At 41.7% G+C, this 20,290-nt stretch overlaps 1 protein-coding gene across 1 annotated transcript; it reads right to left on the bottom strand.

Moving 5' to 3' along the window:
• Window positions 1–1,862: 1,862 nt before the first annotated feature.
• Window positions 1,863–12,248, bottom strand: LOC135556240 (aquaporin-4-like). The gene is made up of 5 exons (XM_064989261.1): window positions 12,166–12,248; window positions 10,921–11,401; window positions 10,250–10,414; window positions 7,597–7,677; window positions 1,863–5,710 (listed from the first exon to the last, which is right to left on the bottom strand). Exons 1-5 carry the CDS (start codon window positions 12,246–12,248, stop codon window positions 5,444–5,446), a joined length of 1,077 nt encoding a protein of 358 aa, XP_064845333.1. The 3' UTR covers window positions 1,863–5,443.
• Between the last annotated feature and the right edge of the window lie 8,042 nt (window positions 12,249–20,290).

Below are 20,290 nucleotides of genomic sequence, written 5' to 3'. Positions count from 1 at the left end.
AAACAGAGTTAAGAAAATATTTACTAAATAAGCTAAAGTAAAAAAAGCAACACAACAAAATAAAATGCACTATGCATTATGCAGATTGACTGCTATAACAACACAGAATAAAACCATGAAAAAAAGTCCCATGATGGTAGTGACGGCCCATTACTGCTTATCAGTCATTAACCATAATTTATTCACATGACTTTGCTTTAATAAAATACTTAAGTTGTGTATATTACATTTGTTTTATTTGATTACTATTATTTAATTCAAAGTCATCATCTCATCTATATAGAGCTACTTCCTATGCTGCCTGACAAAATCCCTATTTTATTAGTTGTTCGAAGTAAATAAGGTATACTTTTATGACTGCTGAATATCAACTATCAATCAATATTTTCAGGTAGAGATACCTCACGACTGTTCTCTATCCCTCCAGAGACAATGCATTCTTCTCTCTCGTCTCTCTCTCCGTGTCTGCCCCACACCAACCTGAGGTCGCATATAAGAAACACACAAGACCGTACAAGTAGGTGTGTAATGGATTATGGTCATTGTTGTTAATTACAATGTTTTCTGCGCTGAACTTTGTTGCTTATTGATTGAAACTAAATCTCCCTACTCCATCGCACAGTTCTGGCTTGATCTGCTTTATCTCTAGAGAAAATGTTCAACGTGTGCATTGAGTTCACAAAAAATAAAATAATAATAAACGGAATTCAAATAAAATAACCAAAGTCGCTCAATTAGTTGTCACACATAAATCCACACTTTTTGGTTAATGGCTCAGCACTTCAAATCCCATGTGCTTTTCTACATGTTAAATCATGTGGTTTTTCGCTAAGGGGCACATACCTATGCGCTCACAAACGAACATCACGCACATACTGTACGTGCATGCTTGCGCTTTCCCAAAAACTAAAACTTCCCACTCAAGCCTTTCCTGAGGTCGTTAGTGCCCCCTGCTGTTAGACAGCGGTAAGTACACCAGTTGAACTTTGGGGAAAGCGGAATACAAGTCATTTGTACAACTGAATGCATTCAACTGAAAAGTGTATTCTGCATTTAACCCAACCCCTCTGAATCAGAGAGCTGCAGGGGGCTGCCGTAATTGACATCCACGTCTTCGGCGCCTGGGGAACTGTGGGTTAACTGCCTTGCTCAGAGGCAGAACAACAGATTTTTACATTCTCAGCTCCGGGGTTTAATCCAGCAACCTTTCGGTTACTGGCCCAACGTTTTAACCATTTCTAGCCTCAAACATGCAGGGGATTTGTTTTGGAAAACATTGTATCCCATTGTGCTGGGATATGGAAAAAATAATAAATCATGTTGCTAAATCAGCCAATCAATTAATCAATCAATTTATCAACCAATCCATCGGTTTAACTTGATTAGTTATGATGTTCCTCAGTATACTGCAGCACAGCTCAGGGGAGAGACAATTGATATTCAATTCAAGAGATATGTTCAACATATTAACAGTAGAAAAACAACATGAAACAGCTACATTATCTGCTTTTTATACAATCACTCTATAGATTATAGGAATTACCTTAAACAAAGGAAGATCGGTCTGTGAGTGTATGTAAGTGTGTGTGTCTGTGATTAAGGGCTTGAACTTTTCATATCGCTGAAGCTATAGCGTGATTGCAATTTAAAGGTAATTTCCGATCCAGCTCAGATATGCAGTCTCCACTAACGTGGGAAAATTGCCTTTCAATTCCTATGCCCTGTAGCGCAGCTCTTTGCGCCACGGATTGAATCGAGCCCAAAATACGAGAGGGATAGGAGGGGAGGACATATTAACAAAAGCAAAAATTGTAAGGAAGGGAGACAGTAAAAGAGTAAAAATGAATACAGTAAAAGTAGAATAAATCTGTCCAACCCACCTCCAATAATCTTTATTCATGAACATTGTTTATCCCTGCCACATCTTATACACACATGTAAGCAGTGTGAATTGGCTAGCTAGATAGTGGTGCGCGCTAGTGGCATTTCAATCGATGACATCACTTGCTCTGAGAACTTGAAGTAGTTGTTCCCCTTGCTCTGCAAGGACTGTGGCTTATGTGGAGTGATACAGTTAAAGTCGGAAGTTTACATACACCTTAGCCAAATACATTTAAACTCAGTTTTTCACAATTCCTGACATTTAATCCAAGTAAAAAATTCCCTGTCTTAGGTCAGTTAGGATCAGCACTTTATTTGAATTAACTTCTTATGGCTGCAGGGGCAGTATTGAGTAGCTTTAATGAAATGTGCCCAGAGGTCCCCAGAGTAAACTGCCTGCTCCTCAGTCCCAGTTGCTAACATATGCATGTTATTATTAGTATTGGATAGAAAACACTCTGAAGTTTCTAAAACTGTTTGAATGATGTCTGTGAGTATAACAGAAATCAAAAGGCAGGCAAAACCTGAGAAGAAATCCAAACAGGAAGTGGGAAATCTGAGGTTGGTCGATTTTCAACCCAGCCCTATTGAATACACAGTGGGATATTGGTTATGTTGCACTTCCTAAGGCTTCCACTAGATATCAACCGTCTTTAGAAACTTGAATTAGGCTTCTACAGTATTGTGGGGCAGGATGAGAGCTCTTTGAGTCAGTGGTCTGGCAGAGAGCCAGGTCCTGGTCACGTGCATTTCACATGATAGCGACCTTGCTTTCCATGGTATTTCTATAGACAATTGAATTCTCCGGTTGGAACGTTATTGAAAATGTATGATAACACCATCCTAAAAATTGATTCAATGCTTAGTTTAACAAGTTTCTTCGACCTGTAACATAACGTTTTGAAGTTTTTGACGGACGTCCGGCTGGACCTGCACGAGCGTTCGGATTTGTGTACTAAACGCACTAACAAAAGTAGCTACTTGGACATAAATAATGGACATTATCGAACGAAAAAAACATTTATTGTCGAACTAGGATTCCTGAGAGTGCATTCTGATGAAGATCATCAAAGGTAAGGGAATATTTATAGTGTTATTTTTGATTTCTGTTGACTCCAACATGGTGGATACATTTTTTCTACTTCTGAGTGCTGTCTCAGATTATTGCATAGTTAGCTTTTTCCGTAAAGTTTTTTTGAAATCTGACACAGCGGTTGCATTACGGAGAGGTATATCTATATTTCCATGTATAAAAATTGTATTTATCGACATTTATAATGAGTATTTCTGTAAAATGATGTGGCTCTCTGCAATATCACCAGATGTTTTTGGAACTAGTGGACGTAACGCGCTAATGTATACTGAGATTTTTTAAATATCAATATGAACTTTATCAAACAAAATATACATGTATTATGTAACATGAAGTCCTATGAGTGTTATCTGATGAAGATCATCAAAGGTTAGTGATTAATTTTATCTCCATTTGTGCTTTTTGTGACTCCTCTCTTTGGCTGGAAAAATGGCAGGATTTTTCTGTGAGTTGGTGGTGACCTAACAATCGTTTGTGGTGATTTTTATGTAAAGCCTATTTGAAATTGGACACTGTGGTGGGATTAACAACAAGATTACCTTTAAAACGGTATAAGATACACATATGTTTTAATTTTAATTATGAGATTTCTGTTGTTTTGAATTTGGCGCCCCGCACTTTCACTGGCTGTTGTCATATCGATCCCGTTAACGGGACTGCAGCCCTAAGAAGTGTTTAAGAATGTGAAATGTCAGAATAATTTTTCTATTCTACCTACAAATTATCTATAGGAGTGAGGTCAGGGCTTTGTGATGGCCACTCCAATACCTTGTCTTTATTGTCCTTAGGCCATTTTGTCACAACTTTAGAAGTATGCTTGGGGTCATTGTCCATTTGGAAGACCCATTTGTGATCAAGCTTTAACTTCCTGACTGATGTCTTGAGATGTTGTTTCATTATATCCACATCATTTTCATTCTCATGATGCCATCTATTTTGTGAAGTGCACCAGTCCCTCCTGCAGCAAAGCACCCCCACAACATGATGTTGCCACCTTGTTTCACGGTTGGGGTGGTGTTCTTCGGCTTACAAGCCTCTCCCTTTTTCCTCCAAACATGAAGATGGTCATTATTGCCAAACAGTTCTATTTTTGTTTCATCAGACCAGAGGACATTTCTCCAAAAAGTACAATCTATGTCCCCAAGTTTAGGTCAATATGGGACTCATTTTACTGTGGATGAAGATACTTTTGTACCTGTTTCCTCCAGCATCTTCACAAGGTCCTTTGCTGTTGTTCTGTGATTGATTTGCACTTTTTGCACCAAAGTACGTTCATCTCTAGGAGACAGAACGCGTCTTGTTCCTGAGCGATATGACGGCTGTGTGGTCCCATGGTGTTTATACTTGCGTACTATTGCTTGTACAGATGAATGTGGTACCTTCAGGCTTTTGGAAATTGCTCCCAAGGATGAACCAGTCTTCTGGAGGTCTACAATCTTTTTTCTGAGGTCTTGGCTGATTTATTTTGATTTTCCCATGATGTCAAGCAAAGAGGCACTGAGTTTGAAGGTAGGCCTTGAAATAACATCCACAGGTACACCTCCAATTGACAAAAAGTATGTCAATTAGCCTATCAGAAGCTTCTAAAGCCATGACAACATTTTCTGGAACTTTCCAAGCTGTTTAAAGGCACAGTCAACTCAGTGTATGTAAACTTCTGACCCACTGAAATTGGGATACAGTGAATTATAAGTTAAATAATCTGACTGTAAACAATTGTTGGAAAAATTGATTGTGTCATCCACAAAGTAGATGTCATAACCGACTTGGCAAAACTATAGTTTGTTAACAAGAAATTAGTGGAGTGGTTGAAAAACGAGTTCTAATGGCTCCATCCAAAGTGTATGTAAACTTCTGACTACAACTGTAGATCGTGATGTTTCTAAGGTGACTGTCGTCAATGTGTTCAGAGAGTCCCTGGTTCAAGCCCAGGTTGGGGTGAGGCGAGGGATGAAAGCAACACTGTTACATACATATAAACTCATAAATTAGTAAATCAATATCTTTTAGCTATTGGAGAAACATCTCATATAGATCATTCAGGCCATAAAGGATAAGAAGAGAAAGAGAGGAGCACCCAGTTGAAAGGGTGGAGATTTGAACACGTACACTGAGAATGGAGGACCGCTGCTGTATGTTATCTAGGGGTTGGTCTGTGTTTGTGTCTATATTGCAAGTGTCTACATACGAAGTATGCTGTATGTGTTAAGTCTGTCTATATCTCTACAGAAGGCAAGTCTATTGTTGTGTCTATAGTCAGTCTACAGTCTTTGACTGTCAGTTTGCGTAGCAAGTCAGTTTCCATAGGAGGTCAAGTCAGTCTTAAGAGAAAGTCTTTAGGTCGGTCAGCATTAGAGATGTCAGTCCAGCAGAGATCAGTCTCTATAAGAGGTCAGTCTCTTTGAGGGGAGGGTATGGGTTAAGGGACTGTACAGTGGTCTGGTCTTCTCTCCCAGTGCACCTCACTAGTCATACAGAGGAGAGCACCTCCCCTGACCTCTCCCTCTCCTTCTGTTCAGCTCTCTCCACATCCATCACGGTGAAGGGGTGTTCTTTGGCCAGTTGGTCACGGTCTACCCTTAAGCTGCTCTGGACCTCTCGATATTTGGTGGAGGTGAAGCCAGTCTTGGAAAGGACCTCAGTATAACGTCTCTTCAGCTCAGGGTCGGGACAGAACAAGTACTCATACAGAGTTGCGGCTGTCACACCGCCCAGCACTGGGCCTACCCAGTACACCTGAGATGAGAGAGGGAGAACTATTAGTATACTGTATTTACCCGTGTGGGTATGTATGTGTCGGTGTGTGTGTCTATGTGTGCATCAGTATGAGAGCATAACAGTGTGTTTGATGTATATGATGTACAGTATATCACCAAAGTGAGTACACCCCTCACATTTTTGTAAATATTTGAGTATATCTTTCCATGTGACAACACTGAAGAAATGACACTTTGCTACAATGTAAAGTAGTGAGTGTACAGCTTGTATAACAGTGTAAAATTTGCTGTCCCCTCAAAATTACTCAACACACAGCATTAATGTCTAAACCGCTGGCAACAAAAGTGAGTACACCCCTAAGTGGAAATGTCCAAATTGGGCCCAATTGGCCATTTTCCCTCCCCGGTGTCATGTGACTCGTTAGTGTTACAAGATGGGGAGCAGGTGTGTTAAATTTGGTGTCATCGCTCTCACACTCCCTCATACTAACTGGTCACTGGAAGTTCAACATGGCACCCCATGGCAAAGAACTCTCTGAGGATCTGAAAAAAAAGAATTGTTGCTCTACACAAAGATGGCCTGGGCTATAAGAAGATTGCCAAGACCCTGAAACTGAGCTGCAGCACGGTGGCCAAGACCATACAACGGTTTAACTGGACAGGTTCCATTCAGAACAGGCCTCACCATGGTCGACCAAAGAAGTTGAGTGCACATACTCAGCGTCATATCCAGAGGTTGTCTTTGGGAAATAGACGTATGAGTGTTGCCAGCATTGCTGCAGAGGTTGAAGGGGTGGGGGGTCAGCCTGTCAGTGCTCAGACCATACGCCGTACACTGCATCAAATTGGTCTGCATGGCTGTTGTCCCAGAAGGAACCCTCTTCTAAAGATGATGCACAAGAAAGCCTGCAAACAGTTTGCTAAAGACAAGCAGACTAAGGACATGGATTACTGGAACCATGTCCTGTGGTCTGATGAGACCAAGATAAACTTATTTGGTTCAGATGGGGTCAAGCGTGTGTGGCGGCAACCAGGTGAGGAGTACAAAGACAAGTGTGTCTTGCCTACAGTCAAGCATGGTGGTGGGAGTGTCATGGTCTGGGGCTGCATGAGTGCTGCTGGCACTGGGGAGCTACAGTTCACTGAGGGAACCATGAATGCCAACGTACTGTGACATACTGAAGCAGAGCATGATCCCCTCCCTTCGGAGACTGGGCCGCAGGGCAGTATTCCAACATGATATAACGACCCCAAACACACCTCCAAGACGACCACTGCCTTGCTAAAGAAGCTGAGGATAAAGGTGATGGACGGGCCAAGCATGTCTCCAGACCTAAACCCTATTGAGCATCTGTGGGGCATCCTCAAACGGAAGGTGGAGGAGTGCAAGGTCTCTAACATCCACCAGCTCTGTGATGTCGTCATGGAGGAGTGGAAGAGGACTCCAGTGGCAACCTGTGAAGCTCGGGTGAACTCCATGCCCAAGAGGGTTAAGGCAGTACTGGAAAATGATGGTGGCCACTCAAAAAATTGACACTTTGGGCCCAATTTGTAAATTTCCACTTAGGGGTGTACTCACTTTTGTTGCCAGCGGTTTAGAGATTAATGACTGTGTGTTGAGTTATTTTGAGGGGACAGCAAATTTACACTGTTATACAAGCTGTACACTCACTACTTTACATTGTAGCAAATTGTCATTTCTTCAGTGTTGTCACATGAAAAGATATACTCAAATATTTACAAAATTGTGAGGGGTGTACTCACTTTTGTGATATACTGTATATGAGTTAAGTTCTGAGACAGGATGTTTTTGGTTTTGTTTGCGTGATTGCACGTGGTTGTATATTATTGTGTGTAGTTTGTATATGGTTGTATGTGCATTGTGTATCATTTGTTCTCTCTCACCCAGTGGTTCTCCCAGCTCCAGGTGACCATGGCAGGTCCAAATGATCGAGCAGGGTTCATACTGGCACCAGTGAAGGGGATCTAAACAGAAGTGTATAGAGACATTACACAAATATACTAATTGAGATATTCCAACCCGAGGACGTGTGTAGTGGAGTTTCCCTGGTTAATTTGGCCCCATGTAGCAACATGGCCAGTTTGGCAACCCATCATGGATATAGGATGACCAGACTCCTACACTGGATATGGCTAGGGTTGCAATTGAACATTCAGTAATTAACTGGCAATCTATGGTAACTTTCAGAATTTATACTTGAACAACTTGTGTTCTTCAAAATGTTTAAAAAAAACAGTAGTATTCCGGTTTTATATCTGTGTCCACATTGTCCATGAGTTTCTAGTGGATGGATAGACCATATGGTTCAAGAGGAAATCGCCATAGCAGGGCTCTAAAGTGCGACGAAATATTTTGATGTGCGACCAGAAGTTTTATTTTGGGAGCACTGGGACAATGAAAAAATAACCAAGATAATAATTATTGTAATCATCAGGCTACCCTGTACCGTTGTTTCCGAGTGCTTTAGAGACACAAGCGAGTGCAGATTTGTTTGTGTGAAGGTTGAATCCTTACTACAGAGAAAACGGCTTGCTTCTAGCCCAACAAGTTCAAAAGATCTGACCCATTTAACAGGTGTTGTGCCGAAAATCTCCCCCTGCCAGAATCCCCCCCACCCTTCTAATTTCCTTAATTTTGAAGCTAGAGTCAAATACTTTCTGTGACACACATCAGAATCAAATACTTTCTATAGCACACACTTCACGTCAGGATAGGCAACCGAAATTAATAATTCATGTATGTGTGTTATATTAAACATAGAGGAGGGAGTAAAATATTGGCAAGCAATAAACATTTCAGAACAACTATGACTGAATTATTATCCTTACACTTTCAAAAATGCTAGTCGAAAAAGACATGGGAGAGATGACGAATTTTAGCGAAGAGATTTATTTATAGACTAATACAAAATCAGTTGCGGATTTAGGTACAGGCAACATGACCAGCCGTGCGGGCGGGGGCGGGCGCTGAAAGGGGGATTCTACTTGAAACAAATAGCCAAACTGAAAACTGCAAACAAAAATGCTTTCTGCTACTAAGATCAGTGAAATGTAGGCTAAACTGACAACAGAGTGAAGAGCAGAAATCTCAACTAGCAAGCAAGTCACAGCAATGAAGAACGCGAAGGGGAAGGGAGAATTCTGTCAGGGGGAGATTTTCGGCACAGCACCGGCGCAACATTTCTATCTTCCTATCGCAGGGATTACATTTTACGTTCAGAAACCATGTCCGGGTCTGTTCTAAAACTACTCGCGCGTCGACATTGTTAACCATTTGTTTATACTTTCGTCAGTCATGTTACCTCATTGGCTAGCTAGCTCACAACCTGGTAACTTTGACCAGTATATCTAAACATTGGGGGGGCACAGAAAGAAAGGAAAAGGAGATAAAAAAAGGGGGGGGGGGGGTCGTCACTAGTTACCACAACCACAAAGTCATAATTATACCTAAACCCTGCCTATTTCTACAATTTCCGGTGTTAAATTTAACCATCAATGTAACCCTAACCTTAACCACATTGCTAACCGTATACCTAACCTTAAATTAAGACCAAAAAGCGTTTGTTGTCATGCATTTTCATAATAAAGCAGTTTTTAATTCGTGGCTGTGGTAACTAGTGACAACAATATAGAAACCTAATATTCCACAAATTACTTTGTAATTTCAATAAAACATTTGAGCTTTTATAATTTACAGTGTTACATATTAGTTTCTATGACACAACATGTGCTTCAAAAATAGCTAGAAACTCATATAGAACTCCACATCCAGTTTCCTACAATTCATCCGAACTTCCCTGGATCTGCACTTCATCTCTCCCTGGTACAATAAATATATTGGTTCATTCATTCCTGTTTTCTGGTCTGAGTCTGCTCTTGGGTTACCTTGTGCTGCTCCGCCTAACACCCACACTCTGCAAAAAAATAAAAATAACTCCATTAACACTCACACTTTACTTTTTCCCACTAGCACTGCCTTTGCTGATAGCTAATAGCTGAGTAATTTTAAGTCATTCATGATAAGAGTGTCTGCTAAATTACGATAAATGTAATTTAAAATGTAGCCTAATGAGAAAACACTCCAACTACTGTCTGTTTTGGTGCCAAAACATTTACTACAAAGACAAATTGACATGGTATTCATTAAGTTGATGTTTTATATTTATGATTTACAGCTTTGTCATTACATGTTTTAATCATACTTGATTATTTGATATATTTTACATGTAATAAGGCCACACAGAGGGCCAGAGATAGACGCTTGTGATAATCTGAAGTAGCTACCCAAAAATGGCCACTAGATGTCATGCGATAAAATTCCCCTAAACCTTGAAAACTACCAAAATTCTGATAGTTTACAGGTAAACTTGAAATGTTATCAGTAATATACCCTCCCTTTGCAACCCTAGCTATGGCTGAAAACAGGTGAGGGCAGGGCTAGAGTTAGGGGTAGGGGTAGGGGTAGTGTTAGGGTTAGTGTTCCTTGTTGACTGATGAAGTGTTGCTAACTATTTTGGCTATCTGAGGTATTACTCACAGCAAACAGGTGTCCAATGCAGACAGAGACGCCGATGGCCAGGGCAGCCGAGCCCTTCAGGTCGCTGCGTTTGGAGTCACAGGTGGCGAACACGGTGAAGACGAGCTCAAAGGTGATGAAGAATTCTATCACCAGAGCGTGACCCACGGAGATACTGGTGTTCACCTGGGGAGAGTCACATGACCTTGGTTAGCCAACAGGAGCGGATGTAAGGCCCGTGCAGAAGACATGAGGACAAGGTCCCAAATGGCACCCTATTTCCTAAACTTTCCATGGAAAGGGTTCTACATGGAACCAAAAAGGGTTCAAGGATTCCCACTGGGCACACACTAATTAAATCAACGTTGTTTCCAGGTAATTTCAATTAAACTACGTTGAACCAACGTGAAATAGACGTTGAATTGGTGTCTGTGCCAACTGGATTAGTTTATGGGGCCAGCCAAATAACATTTAAGCTCTAGATATAGCACCTTTTTTCAAAGTGTGTAGTTTCTCTTCAATGATGATGAAAACAGCTAATAAACCCTATAATAAGTCAACAGAATTGGCTGTCAGACAAAAGACACACTCAATTTATATTCATTCTACACTTAAGACAACTATTTCAGTGACATTTAAAGTCCAGAGTCAGTCCCCCCCCCCCCCCCCTCCCCTCCCCTCCCCCTCCTTACTGATGTGACACCCATCTCTCCCCTGACGGAGCCTGGAGTAACCCCGTAGAGCACAGCCGCCCCCACCACGGCCCCCAGACACTGGGCCAGCAGATAAAACACAGCCTTTGCCAGGCTGAGTCTCCGGGTCACCACCATGGCAGTGGTCACCGCAGGGTTGATATGAGCACCGCTGATGTGTCCGAAGCACTGGACCAGGGTGGCGATACTGAGTCCGAAGCAAAGGGAGATGAGGACCAGGTCAGGGTGGGGTGGATGCTCCTCCTCAACCGCCCAGTTGATGGTGGAACCCAGGCTGAGGAGCACGAAGATCATCATGGCCAGGAACTCCGCCCCGACGCAACGCCAAAACTCCTGCGTCCAGATCCCCTTGAAGGCAGCCATGATCCTGTCACTAGCGCAACACGCAGGCCAGGAAGGAAAAGAGATGGGTAGACACTGTTCGGCACGGAAAGGAATCACACACCGGGACCAACACGTCCTGCAGAGAGGGAGAGAGGAAAGAGGATGAGGGAGATAATGAAGAAGAGGAGTGAGGGAGATAAAGAGAGAGTGAGGGAGATAATGAGAGAGAGAGAGAGAGAGAGAGAGAGAGAGAGAGAGAGAGGAACAAAAACAGTGTGAGAAAGGAGACAAGGAGAAATCAGGTGCCCTCCTGCTTCACTCACTTGGAGCTTAACAATATCCATCAACATCCCCTCACTGCTGATATAGGCTACACTGCTCCGTTTGGATAGGGAACAGACAGATCATCGCTGTCCATCATGAAGTCTTTCGAGTTCCTCTGCCATTCTAGCTCTAATTTGCGAGTAATTCCTATGGAAATGTGTTCCATTTGAGTGGCTCGATCTGCGCACTCAACATTCCGGGAAGCACAAGATGGGAGAGAAGCAAGGGGGCAGAAGAGAGACGATGGGACAACAGAGATGATAAACAACCCCCACACCGAATGAGAATGAGAGGTGCAGACCAAAGCCTACCAAAATGGGCAGGACAGAGAACACAACAGAAAAAAAACAACTAAATAATACAATGCCATTTTCGTTATAAAAATAACCAAGGTTATATATTCGGCTGCAAAAGGGACACACTCTTTTACATTAATGTATGTGGTGAGAATAACTAATAATGCAGGTAGGCTGAAAATAAATCCATATCAAGGAATAAATAGGTTACCCTATCAGACAAACTTAACGGAAAATCTATCAATAAACCAATAGTATAGGCTATGAAAGACTAACTTACCGGCAACTTTCACTCCTTACATTTTCTGAAATATTAACGCGGGTATAGTCTCCACTGAAATGTAAGCCTATTTGTGATGGCATATTACCCACGAACTATAACCTAAGCTACATATAAAAACAAGTAAATCTAAAACTTAACATTCCAAAGCACATGCACCTGCCACAGACACATGTCGGAGACATAACTATTGTAATCAAAACCGTCCTTGTACTCCATTGTAACTACTTACGTGGGAATGGTGTGTCTGGAGCTGTGGAGAAGTGCGTGTGAGTGAGTTTGGAAGTTTGGAAGCGACCTTGAAGGCAGTGGTGGAAAAGGTACCCAATTGTCACACTTGAGAAAAAAGTAAATATATCTTAATAGAAAATGATTCAATTGAAAGGGAAAGAGTACAATTCTACTTGAGTAAAAGTCTAAAACTATTTGGTTTTAAATATACTTAAGTATCACAAGTAAATGTAATTGCACAAATATACTTAAGTATCAAAAGAAAAAAGTAAAAGTCTAAATAATTTCAAATTCCTTATATTAATCAATCCAGATGTCACAAATTGTATTTATTGTATTTACTGTTAGCCAGGGGCACACTCCAACACTCAGACATAATTTACAATGAAGCATTTGTGTTTAGTGAGTCAGCCAGATCAGAGGGAGTAGGGATGACCAGGGATGTTCTCTTGATAAGTGCGAATTTGGCAATTGACCTGTCCTGTTAAGCATTCCAAATGTAACACGCATTTTTCAGTGTCTGAGAAAATGTATGGATTAAAAAGTACATTATTTTGTTTTGTAATGTAGCGGAGTAAAAGTAAAAGTTACTAAAAATATATGAATAAAAAAGTAAAGTGCACATACCCACAAAAACTACTTAAATAATATTTTTACTTAAGTATTTTACACCACTGCTTTAAGGATATTAATAAAGGTCTAACAACACATTTCCAACCCAGTCAATCCTCGAGGTAGCCCTTGGTCATGACTCTGTTCCATTACATTACACACAAAGGCATCTTCTATACGGGGGAGTTATGTTACGAGCCCAGACGCTAAGTCTGAAAAAAAAACCTAGAGTCGATTGATGCACTTATACATCATAAGGTAAATTCATTTTAATATTGAATAGCTCCCTGTGTGTTTATGCTAGAGACTTGCCGTTTCTTGCTGTGGCTGCAGCTCAATGCCCTCTTTCCGCTGATATAACGTTTGCTCTTATTCCATATCATGGGGCTTATTAAAGCGTTTTCTACACAAGAGCATCCGTACAAGACAATTATAATGAAACTGTCTGTAAGTTGTTCTGCGCTACAATGCACACAAGCTTCCAAAGGTAACCTAGTACCAGGCTGTAACATTTGCTAAAAGTGCATAGGGGGTCAAATGTGTCATAAATAAGGTGACCAGACATGGGTCTAAAAATATATATATTTCTCCTGTTTTCTTATATCTCTCAGATATAGGACAGACAACCTCTTGGGGCTAGGGGGCAGAATTTTCACTTTTGGATAAATAGCGTGCCCAATTTCAACTTCCTGCTACTCATGCCAAGAATATAATACATGCATATTATTCATAGATTTGGATAGGAAACACTGTGAAGTTTCTAAAACTGTTTGAATCATGTCTGTGAGTATTACAGAACTTATGTAGCAGGCAAAACCCAGAGGACTAACTGTTCAGATTATTTTTTTGCCACTCTCTGTTCCCTGACTTGTTATTGCCAAGGGATATTTCTTAGGAACCCGTTTTCAGTTCCTACCGCTTCCACTGGATGTCACCAGTCTTTGCAATTTGGTTGAGATTATTCCTTTGTGCAATGAAGAAATAGGCCAATTAGGAACTGGGTACACTTTTGTGAGTTGTGCAAGACGTGAAAAGTGGCGCTGGTTTGTTTTCTTTCCTGTATTGAACACAGATTGCCCCATCTACAATTTGATTGATTATTAACGTTTAAAAATACCTAAAGTTCTATTACAAAAGTAGTTTGAAATATTTTGGCAAGGTTAATAGGCAACTTTTGAAATATTTTGTAGTGACGTTACGTTTTTTTGTAAGCTGTTTTTTCTGGATCAAATATGCTTTATAAATGGACATTTTGGATATACATGGACGGAATTAATCAAGCAAAAGGACCAATTGTGATGTTTATGGGACATATTGGAGTGCCAACAAAAGAAGCTCATCAAAGGTAATGCATGTTTTATATTTTATTTCAGTGTTTTGTGTAGCGCCTGCAGGGTTGAAATATGCTAACTCCTTTGTTTACTGCTGGTGCAGATGGTGCAGGCTATCAGATAATACTTTCTTTTGCTTTCGCGGGAAAGCACTTTTAAAATCTCACATGTTGACTGGATTCACAACGAGTGTAGCTTTAATTGAGTATCTTACATGTGTGATTTAATGAAAGTTTGAATTTTTATAGTATTTTATTTGAATCTGGCGCTCTGCATTTTCCCTGGCAATTGGCCGGTTGAGACATTTGCGCCCCGCCTATCCCTAACTAGTTTAAAATCCTTGTTCCTTATGATAAATTTTTTGACTGTCTGTGTACAAATGTGTTATTCAATGCATTTCTATGGGCTATAGCATTTGAGGCCAAATTCAATGTTTCATCAAATAATTATTACAAATATTTGTTTTATACCTAACTAAAATTATGCAAATGTTTTAATTTTAGAGTTAATTTCATGCACAAATCAATGGCCTTAATTACTACAAGTTTAGATAGCAGTCTGGTAGATTAACTTACCAACCTAAAACATTTTAGCTGTCATGGGCTAATTGTGTGAATATCAGTGAATTGACATAACAAGAGAAAAACTGTTGATGCACAATAGTTCTACTATTTGACCTCGTAAGTTGAGACTCAGACAAAACAAAGTATTTTAAATTGGTCCGAGGGCCTTCAAAAGCTGGGCCACGGGGCACCGTTTGCCCATCCCTGGCTAAGACCTACTGGACAGGGGTTTAACACGCATATCATGCGGTACGGTTTTTGGAAGCATTAGGATTTTATCTTTCATATCAGCGAGAAACCATTTTCAAAAAACAAATGTTAAATTGATACACACCTTTATGGGGTCAGGGTTAGTGTTACCACATGGCCATATCTCCATGTTAAAGCATGTTTTTACAGAAGACAGAGGGAAGACAGAGGGACCACCTGTGCTATTAGATATATAGCATGCTCCCAACACCTGTGTGTAATGACAGAATGCCCCCAGAAATGTGTTGTCACAGAAAAATACTGTTGGCTGAAACTGTGATAAAACACATATATACACAGTATGTGCAAATGAGGCAGGATAAGGGTGGTAAGGCAATAAATAGACCATGGTGGCGAAGTAATTACAATATAGCAATTAAACACTGGAATGGTAGATGTGCAGAAGATGAATGTGCAAGTAGAGATACTGGGGTGCAAAGGAGAAAGATAAATAAATACATTATGGGGATGAGGTAGTTGGATGGGCTATTTACAAATGAGCTATGTATAGGTGCAGTGATCTGTGAGCTGCTCTGACAGCTGGTGCTTAAATCTAGTGAGGGAGATATGCGTCTCCTGCTTCAGTGATTTTTGCAGTTCGTTCCAGTCATTGGCAGCAGAGAACTGGAAGGAAAGGCGGCCAAAGGAAGAATTGGCTTTGGGGGTGACCAGTGAGATATACCTGCTGGAGCGCGTGCTACGGGTGGGTGCTGCTATGGTGACCAGTGAGCTGAGATAAGGCAGGGCTTTACCTAGCAGAGACTTGTAGATGACCTGGAGCCAGTGGGTTTGATGACGAGTATGAAGCGAGGGCCAGCCAACGAGAGCGTACAGGTCGCAGTGGTGGGTAGTATATGGGGCTTTGGTGACAAAATGGATGGCACTGTTGTAAATGACATTGCCAAGGTTGAGAATCGGTAGGATGGTCAGTTTTACGAGGGTATGTTTGGCAACATGAGTGAATGATGCTTTGTTGTGAAATAGGAAGCCGCTTCTAGATATAATTTTGGATTGGAGATGCTTAATGTGAGTTTGGAAGGAGAGCATACAGTCTAACCATACACCTAGGTATTTGTAGTTGTCCACAATAGTGATGCTAGACAGGCGGGCAGGTGCGGGCAGCGATCGGTTGAAGAGCATTCATTTAGTTTACTTGCATTTAAGAGCAGTTGGAGGCCACGGAAGGAGAGTTGTATGGCACTGAAGTTCGTCTGGAGGTTAGTTAACAAAGTGTCCAAGAAGGGCAAGAGGTATACAGAATGGTGTCGACTGTGTAGAGGTGGATCTGAGAATAACCAGCAGCAAGAGCGACATCATTGATGAATACAGAGAAGAGAGTCGGCCCGAGAATTGAACCCTGTGGCACCCCCATAGAGACTGCCAGAGGTCCGGACAACAAGCCCTCCGATTTGACACACTGAATTCTATCTGAGAAGTAGTTGGTGAACTAGGCGAGGCAATATTTTGAGAAACCAAGGCTGTTGAGTCTGTTGATAAGAATGTGGTGATTGACAGTCAAAAGCTTTGGCCAGGTCGAAGAATACGGCTGCAGAGTAATTTCTCTTATCGATGGCGGTTATGATATTGTTTAGGACCTTGAGCGTGGCTGAGGTGCACCCATGACCGGATCTGAGAATCACCACCAGCAAGAGCGACATCATTGATGAATACAGAGAAGAGAGTCGGCCCGAGAATTGAACCCTGTGGCACCCCCATAGAGACTGCCATGGGTCCAGACAACAAGCCATCCGATTTGACACACCGAATTCTATCTGAGAAGTAGTTGGTGAACCAGGCGAGGCAATATTTTGAGAAACCAAGGCTGTTGAGTCTGTCGATAAGAATGTGGTGATTGACAGTCAAAAGCTTTGGCCAGGTCAAAGAATACGGCTGCAGAGTAATTTCTCTTATCGATGGCGGTTATGATATCGTTTAGGACCTTGAGCGTGGCTGAGGTGCACCCATGACCAGCTCTGAAATCAGATTGCATAGCGGAGAAGGTACGGTGGGATTCGAAATGGTCGGTAATCTGTTTGTTAACCTGGTTTTCGAAGACCTTAGAAAGGCAGGGTAGGATAGATATAGGTCTGTAGCAGTTTGGGTCTAGAGTGTCTCCCCCTTTGAAGAGGGGGATGACTGCGGCAGCTTTCCAATCTTTGGGAATCTCAGACGATACGAAAGAGAGGCTGAACAGGCTAGTAATAGGGGTTGCAACAATTTCGGCAGATAATTTTAGAAAGAGAGTGTCCAGATTGTCTATCACGGCTGATTTGTAGGGTTCCAGATTTTGCAGCTCTTTCAGAACATCAGCTATCTAGATTTGGGTGAAGAAAAAATGGGGGAGGCTTGGGAGAGTTTTGGGCGAGTTGCTGTGGGGGTGGAGGGCTGTTGATCGGGGTAGGGGTAGCCAGGTGGAAAGCATGGCCAGCTGTAGAAAAATGCTTATTGAAATTCTCAAATATCTTGGATTTATCGGTGGTGACAGTGTTTCCTAGCCTCAGTGCAGTGGGCAGCTGGGAGGAGGTGCTCTTATTCTCCATGGACTTTACAGTGTCCCAGAACCTTTTTGAGTTTGTGCTACAGGATGCAAATTTCTGATTGAAAAAGCTAGCCTTAGCTTTCCTAACTGCCTGTGTATATTGGTTCCTAAATTCCCTGAAAAGTTGCATATCACTGGGGCTATTCGATGCTAATGCAGAACGCCACAGGATGTTTTTGTGCTTGTCAAGAGCAGTCAGGTCTGGAGAGAACCAAGGGCTATATCTGTTCCTGGTTCTACATTTTTTGAGTGGGGCATGCTTATTTAAGATGGTGAGGTAGGCACTTTTAATTAATGACCAGGCATCCTCTACTGATGGGATGAGGTCAATATCATTACAGGATACCCTGACGAGGTTGATTAGAAACACCTGCTTGCTGAAGTGTTTTAGGGAGCGTTTGACAGTGATGAGGGGTGGTCGTTTGACCTACCTCAGACCCATTATGGATGCAGGCAATGAGGCAGTGATCGCTGAGATCTTTGTTGAAAACAGCAGAGTTGTATTTGGAGGGCAAGTTGGTAAGGATGATATCTATGAGGGTGCCCGTGATTACAGATTTGGGGTTGTACCTGGTGGGTTCATTGAGAATGTGTGTGAGATTGAGGGCATCAAGCTTAGATTGTAGGATGGCCAGGGTGTTAAGCATGTCCCAGTCTAGGTGACCTAGCTGCACGAGCTCTGAAGATAGATGGGAGGCAATCAATTCAAATATGCTGTCCAGGGAACAACTGGGGCAGAGGGTGGTCTATAACTAAAGAAACAACTGGCCTAATGAAACAACAGTGACAACCATACAATACACCAATTGTTTCTGAATACTATTACATTTTGGGTCATTTAGCAGATGCTCTTATCCAGAGTAACTTACAGTAGTGAGTGCCTAAATTTTCATACTGGTTCCCTGTAGTAATTGAACCCACAGCCCTGGTGTTGCAAGAGGCTTCCTCTTTTAACTGAGCTAAACGGGACTAGAATGTTTGAAAACTAATTAGACTGTCTTTACACAAGCAGCTCAATTCTTATATATTTTTTAAACATTAATTGTTCTTATAAAAAACAACATTTATTTAACTAGGCAAGTCAGATATGAACAAATTCCTATTTACAATGACAGCCTACCAAAAGGCAAAAGGCTTCCTGCGCGTATGGGGGCTGGGATTAAAAATCTAAAAACATTAAATAAAAATATAGGACAAAACACACATCATGACAAGAGAGACAGCACAACACTACATAAAGAGAGACCTAAGACAACAACATAGCATGGCTGCAACACAGAATGGTAGCAACACAACATGACAACAACATGGTAGCAACACAACAGGGCAGCAGCACAACATGGTAGCAGCACAAAACAGGGTATGAACATTATTGGGCACAGACAACAGCACAAAGGGCAAGAAGGTAGAGACAGCAATACAACAAACAGACACAACTGTCAGTAAGAGTGTCCATGATTGAGTCTTTGAATTAAGACATTGAGATAAAACTGTTCAGTTTGAATGTTTGTTGCAGCTCGTACCAGTCGCTAGCTGCAGTGAACTGAAAAGACGAGCGACCCAGGGATGTGTGTGCTTTGGGGACCTTTAACAGAATATGACTGGCATAACGGTGTTGTATGTGGCGGATGATTGCTGCAGTAAATTTCTCAGATAGGGGAGAATGAGGCCTAAGAGGCATACAGAGATGACCAGGGTATACAGAGATGACCAGATGACCAGTATAGAGTGCAGTGATGTGTCCTATAAGGAGCATTGGTGGCTAATCTGATGGCCAAATGGCAAAGACCTTCTAGCCGCTCGAGAGCACCCTGACCTGCTGATCTATAAATTACGTCTCCGTAATCTAGCATGGGTAGGATGGTCATCTGACTATTAGTATTAGTTTGGCAGCTGGAGTGAAAGAGGAGCGATTACGATAGAGGAAACCAAGTCTAGATTTAACTTTAGCCTGCAGCTTTGATATGTGCTGAGAAAAGGACAGTGCACAGTACAGTCTAGCATTCTAGCCATACTCCCAAGTACTTGTATGAGGTGACTACTTCAAGCTCTAAACCCTCAGAGGTAGTAATCAAACCTGTGGGGAGAGGGGCATTCTTCTTACCAAACCGCATGACCTTTGTTTTGGAGATGTTCAGAACAAGGTTATGGGCAGAGAAAGCTTTGTTTCAGAGCGTTGAACACAAAATCTGGGGAAGGGCCACCTGAGTATAAGACTGTATCATCTGCATATAAATGGATGAGAGAGCTTCCTACTGCCTGAGCAATGTTGCTGATGTAAATTGAGAAGAACATAGGGCCTAGGATCGAGCCTTCGGGTACACCCTTGGTGACAGGCAGTGGCTGAGACAGCAGATGTTTTGACTTTATACACTGCACTCCTTGAGAGAGGTGGTTAGCAAACCAGGCCAAAGACCCCTTAGAGACACCGTTACTCCTTAGCTGGCCCACAAGAATGGATTGGTCTACCATATCAAAAGCTTTGGCCAAGCCCTCAAAAATAGCAGCACACATTGCTTAGTTTCAAGGGCAATGATGACATCATTGAGGACCTTTAAGGTTGCAGTGACACAGCCATAACCTGAGCGGAAACCAGATTG

Source organism: Oncorhynchus masou, chromosome 15 (assembly GCF_036934945.1).
Source record: "Oncorhynchus masou masou isolate Uvic2021 chromosome 15, UVic_Omas_1.1, whole genome shotgun sequence".
Lineage (NCBI taxonomy): Eukaryota > Metazoa > Chordata > Actinopteri > Salmoniformes > Salmonidae > Oncorhynchus > Oncorhynchus masou.
Note: the sequence above shows the minus strand (reverse complement) of the source record. Positions and strands in the feature narration are given on the sequence as shown.

Excerpts from the sequence above, each read along its gene's own strand:
- LOC135556240 (XM_064989261.1), bottom strand. The coding sequence starts at position 12,248 with ATGCCATCACAAATAGGCTTACATTTCAGTGGAGACTATACCCGCGTT. Across the intron at positions 10,415-10,920 it reads GAGAGATGGGTGTCACATCA|GTGAACACCAGTATCTCCGT; the intron begins GTAAGGAGGGGG and ends GACTCTCCCCAG. Across the intron at positions 5,711-7,596 it reads GGAGCTGGGAGAACCACTGG|GTGTACTGGGTAGGCCCAGT; the intron begins GTGAGAGAGAAC and ends CTCTCATCTCAG.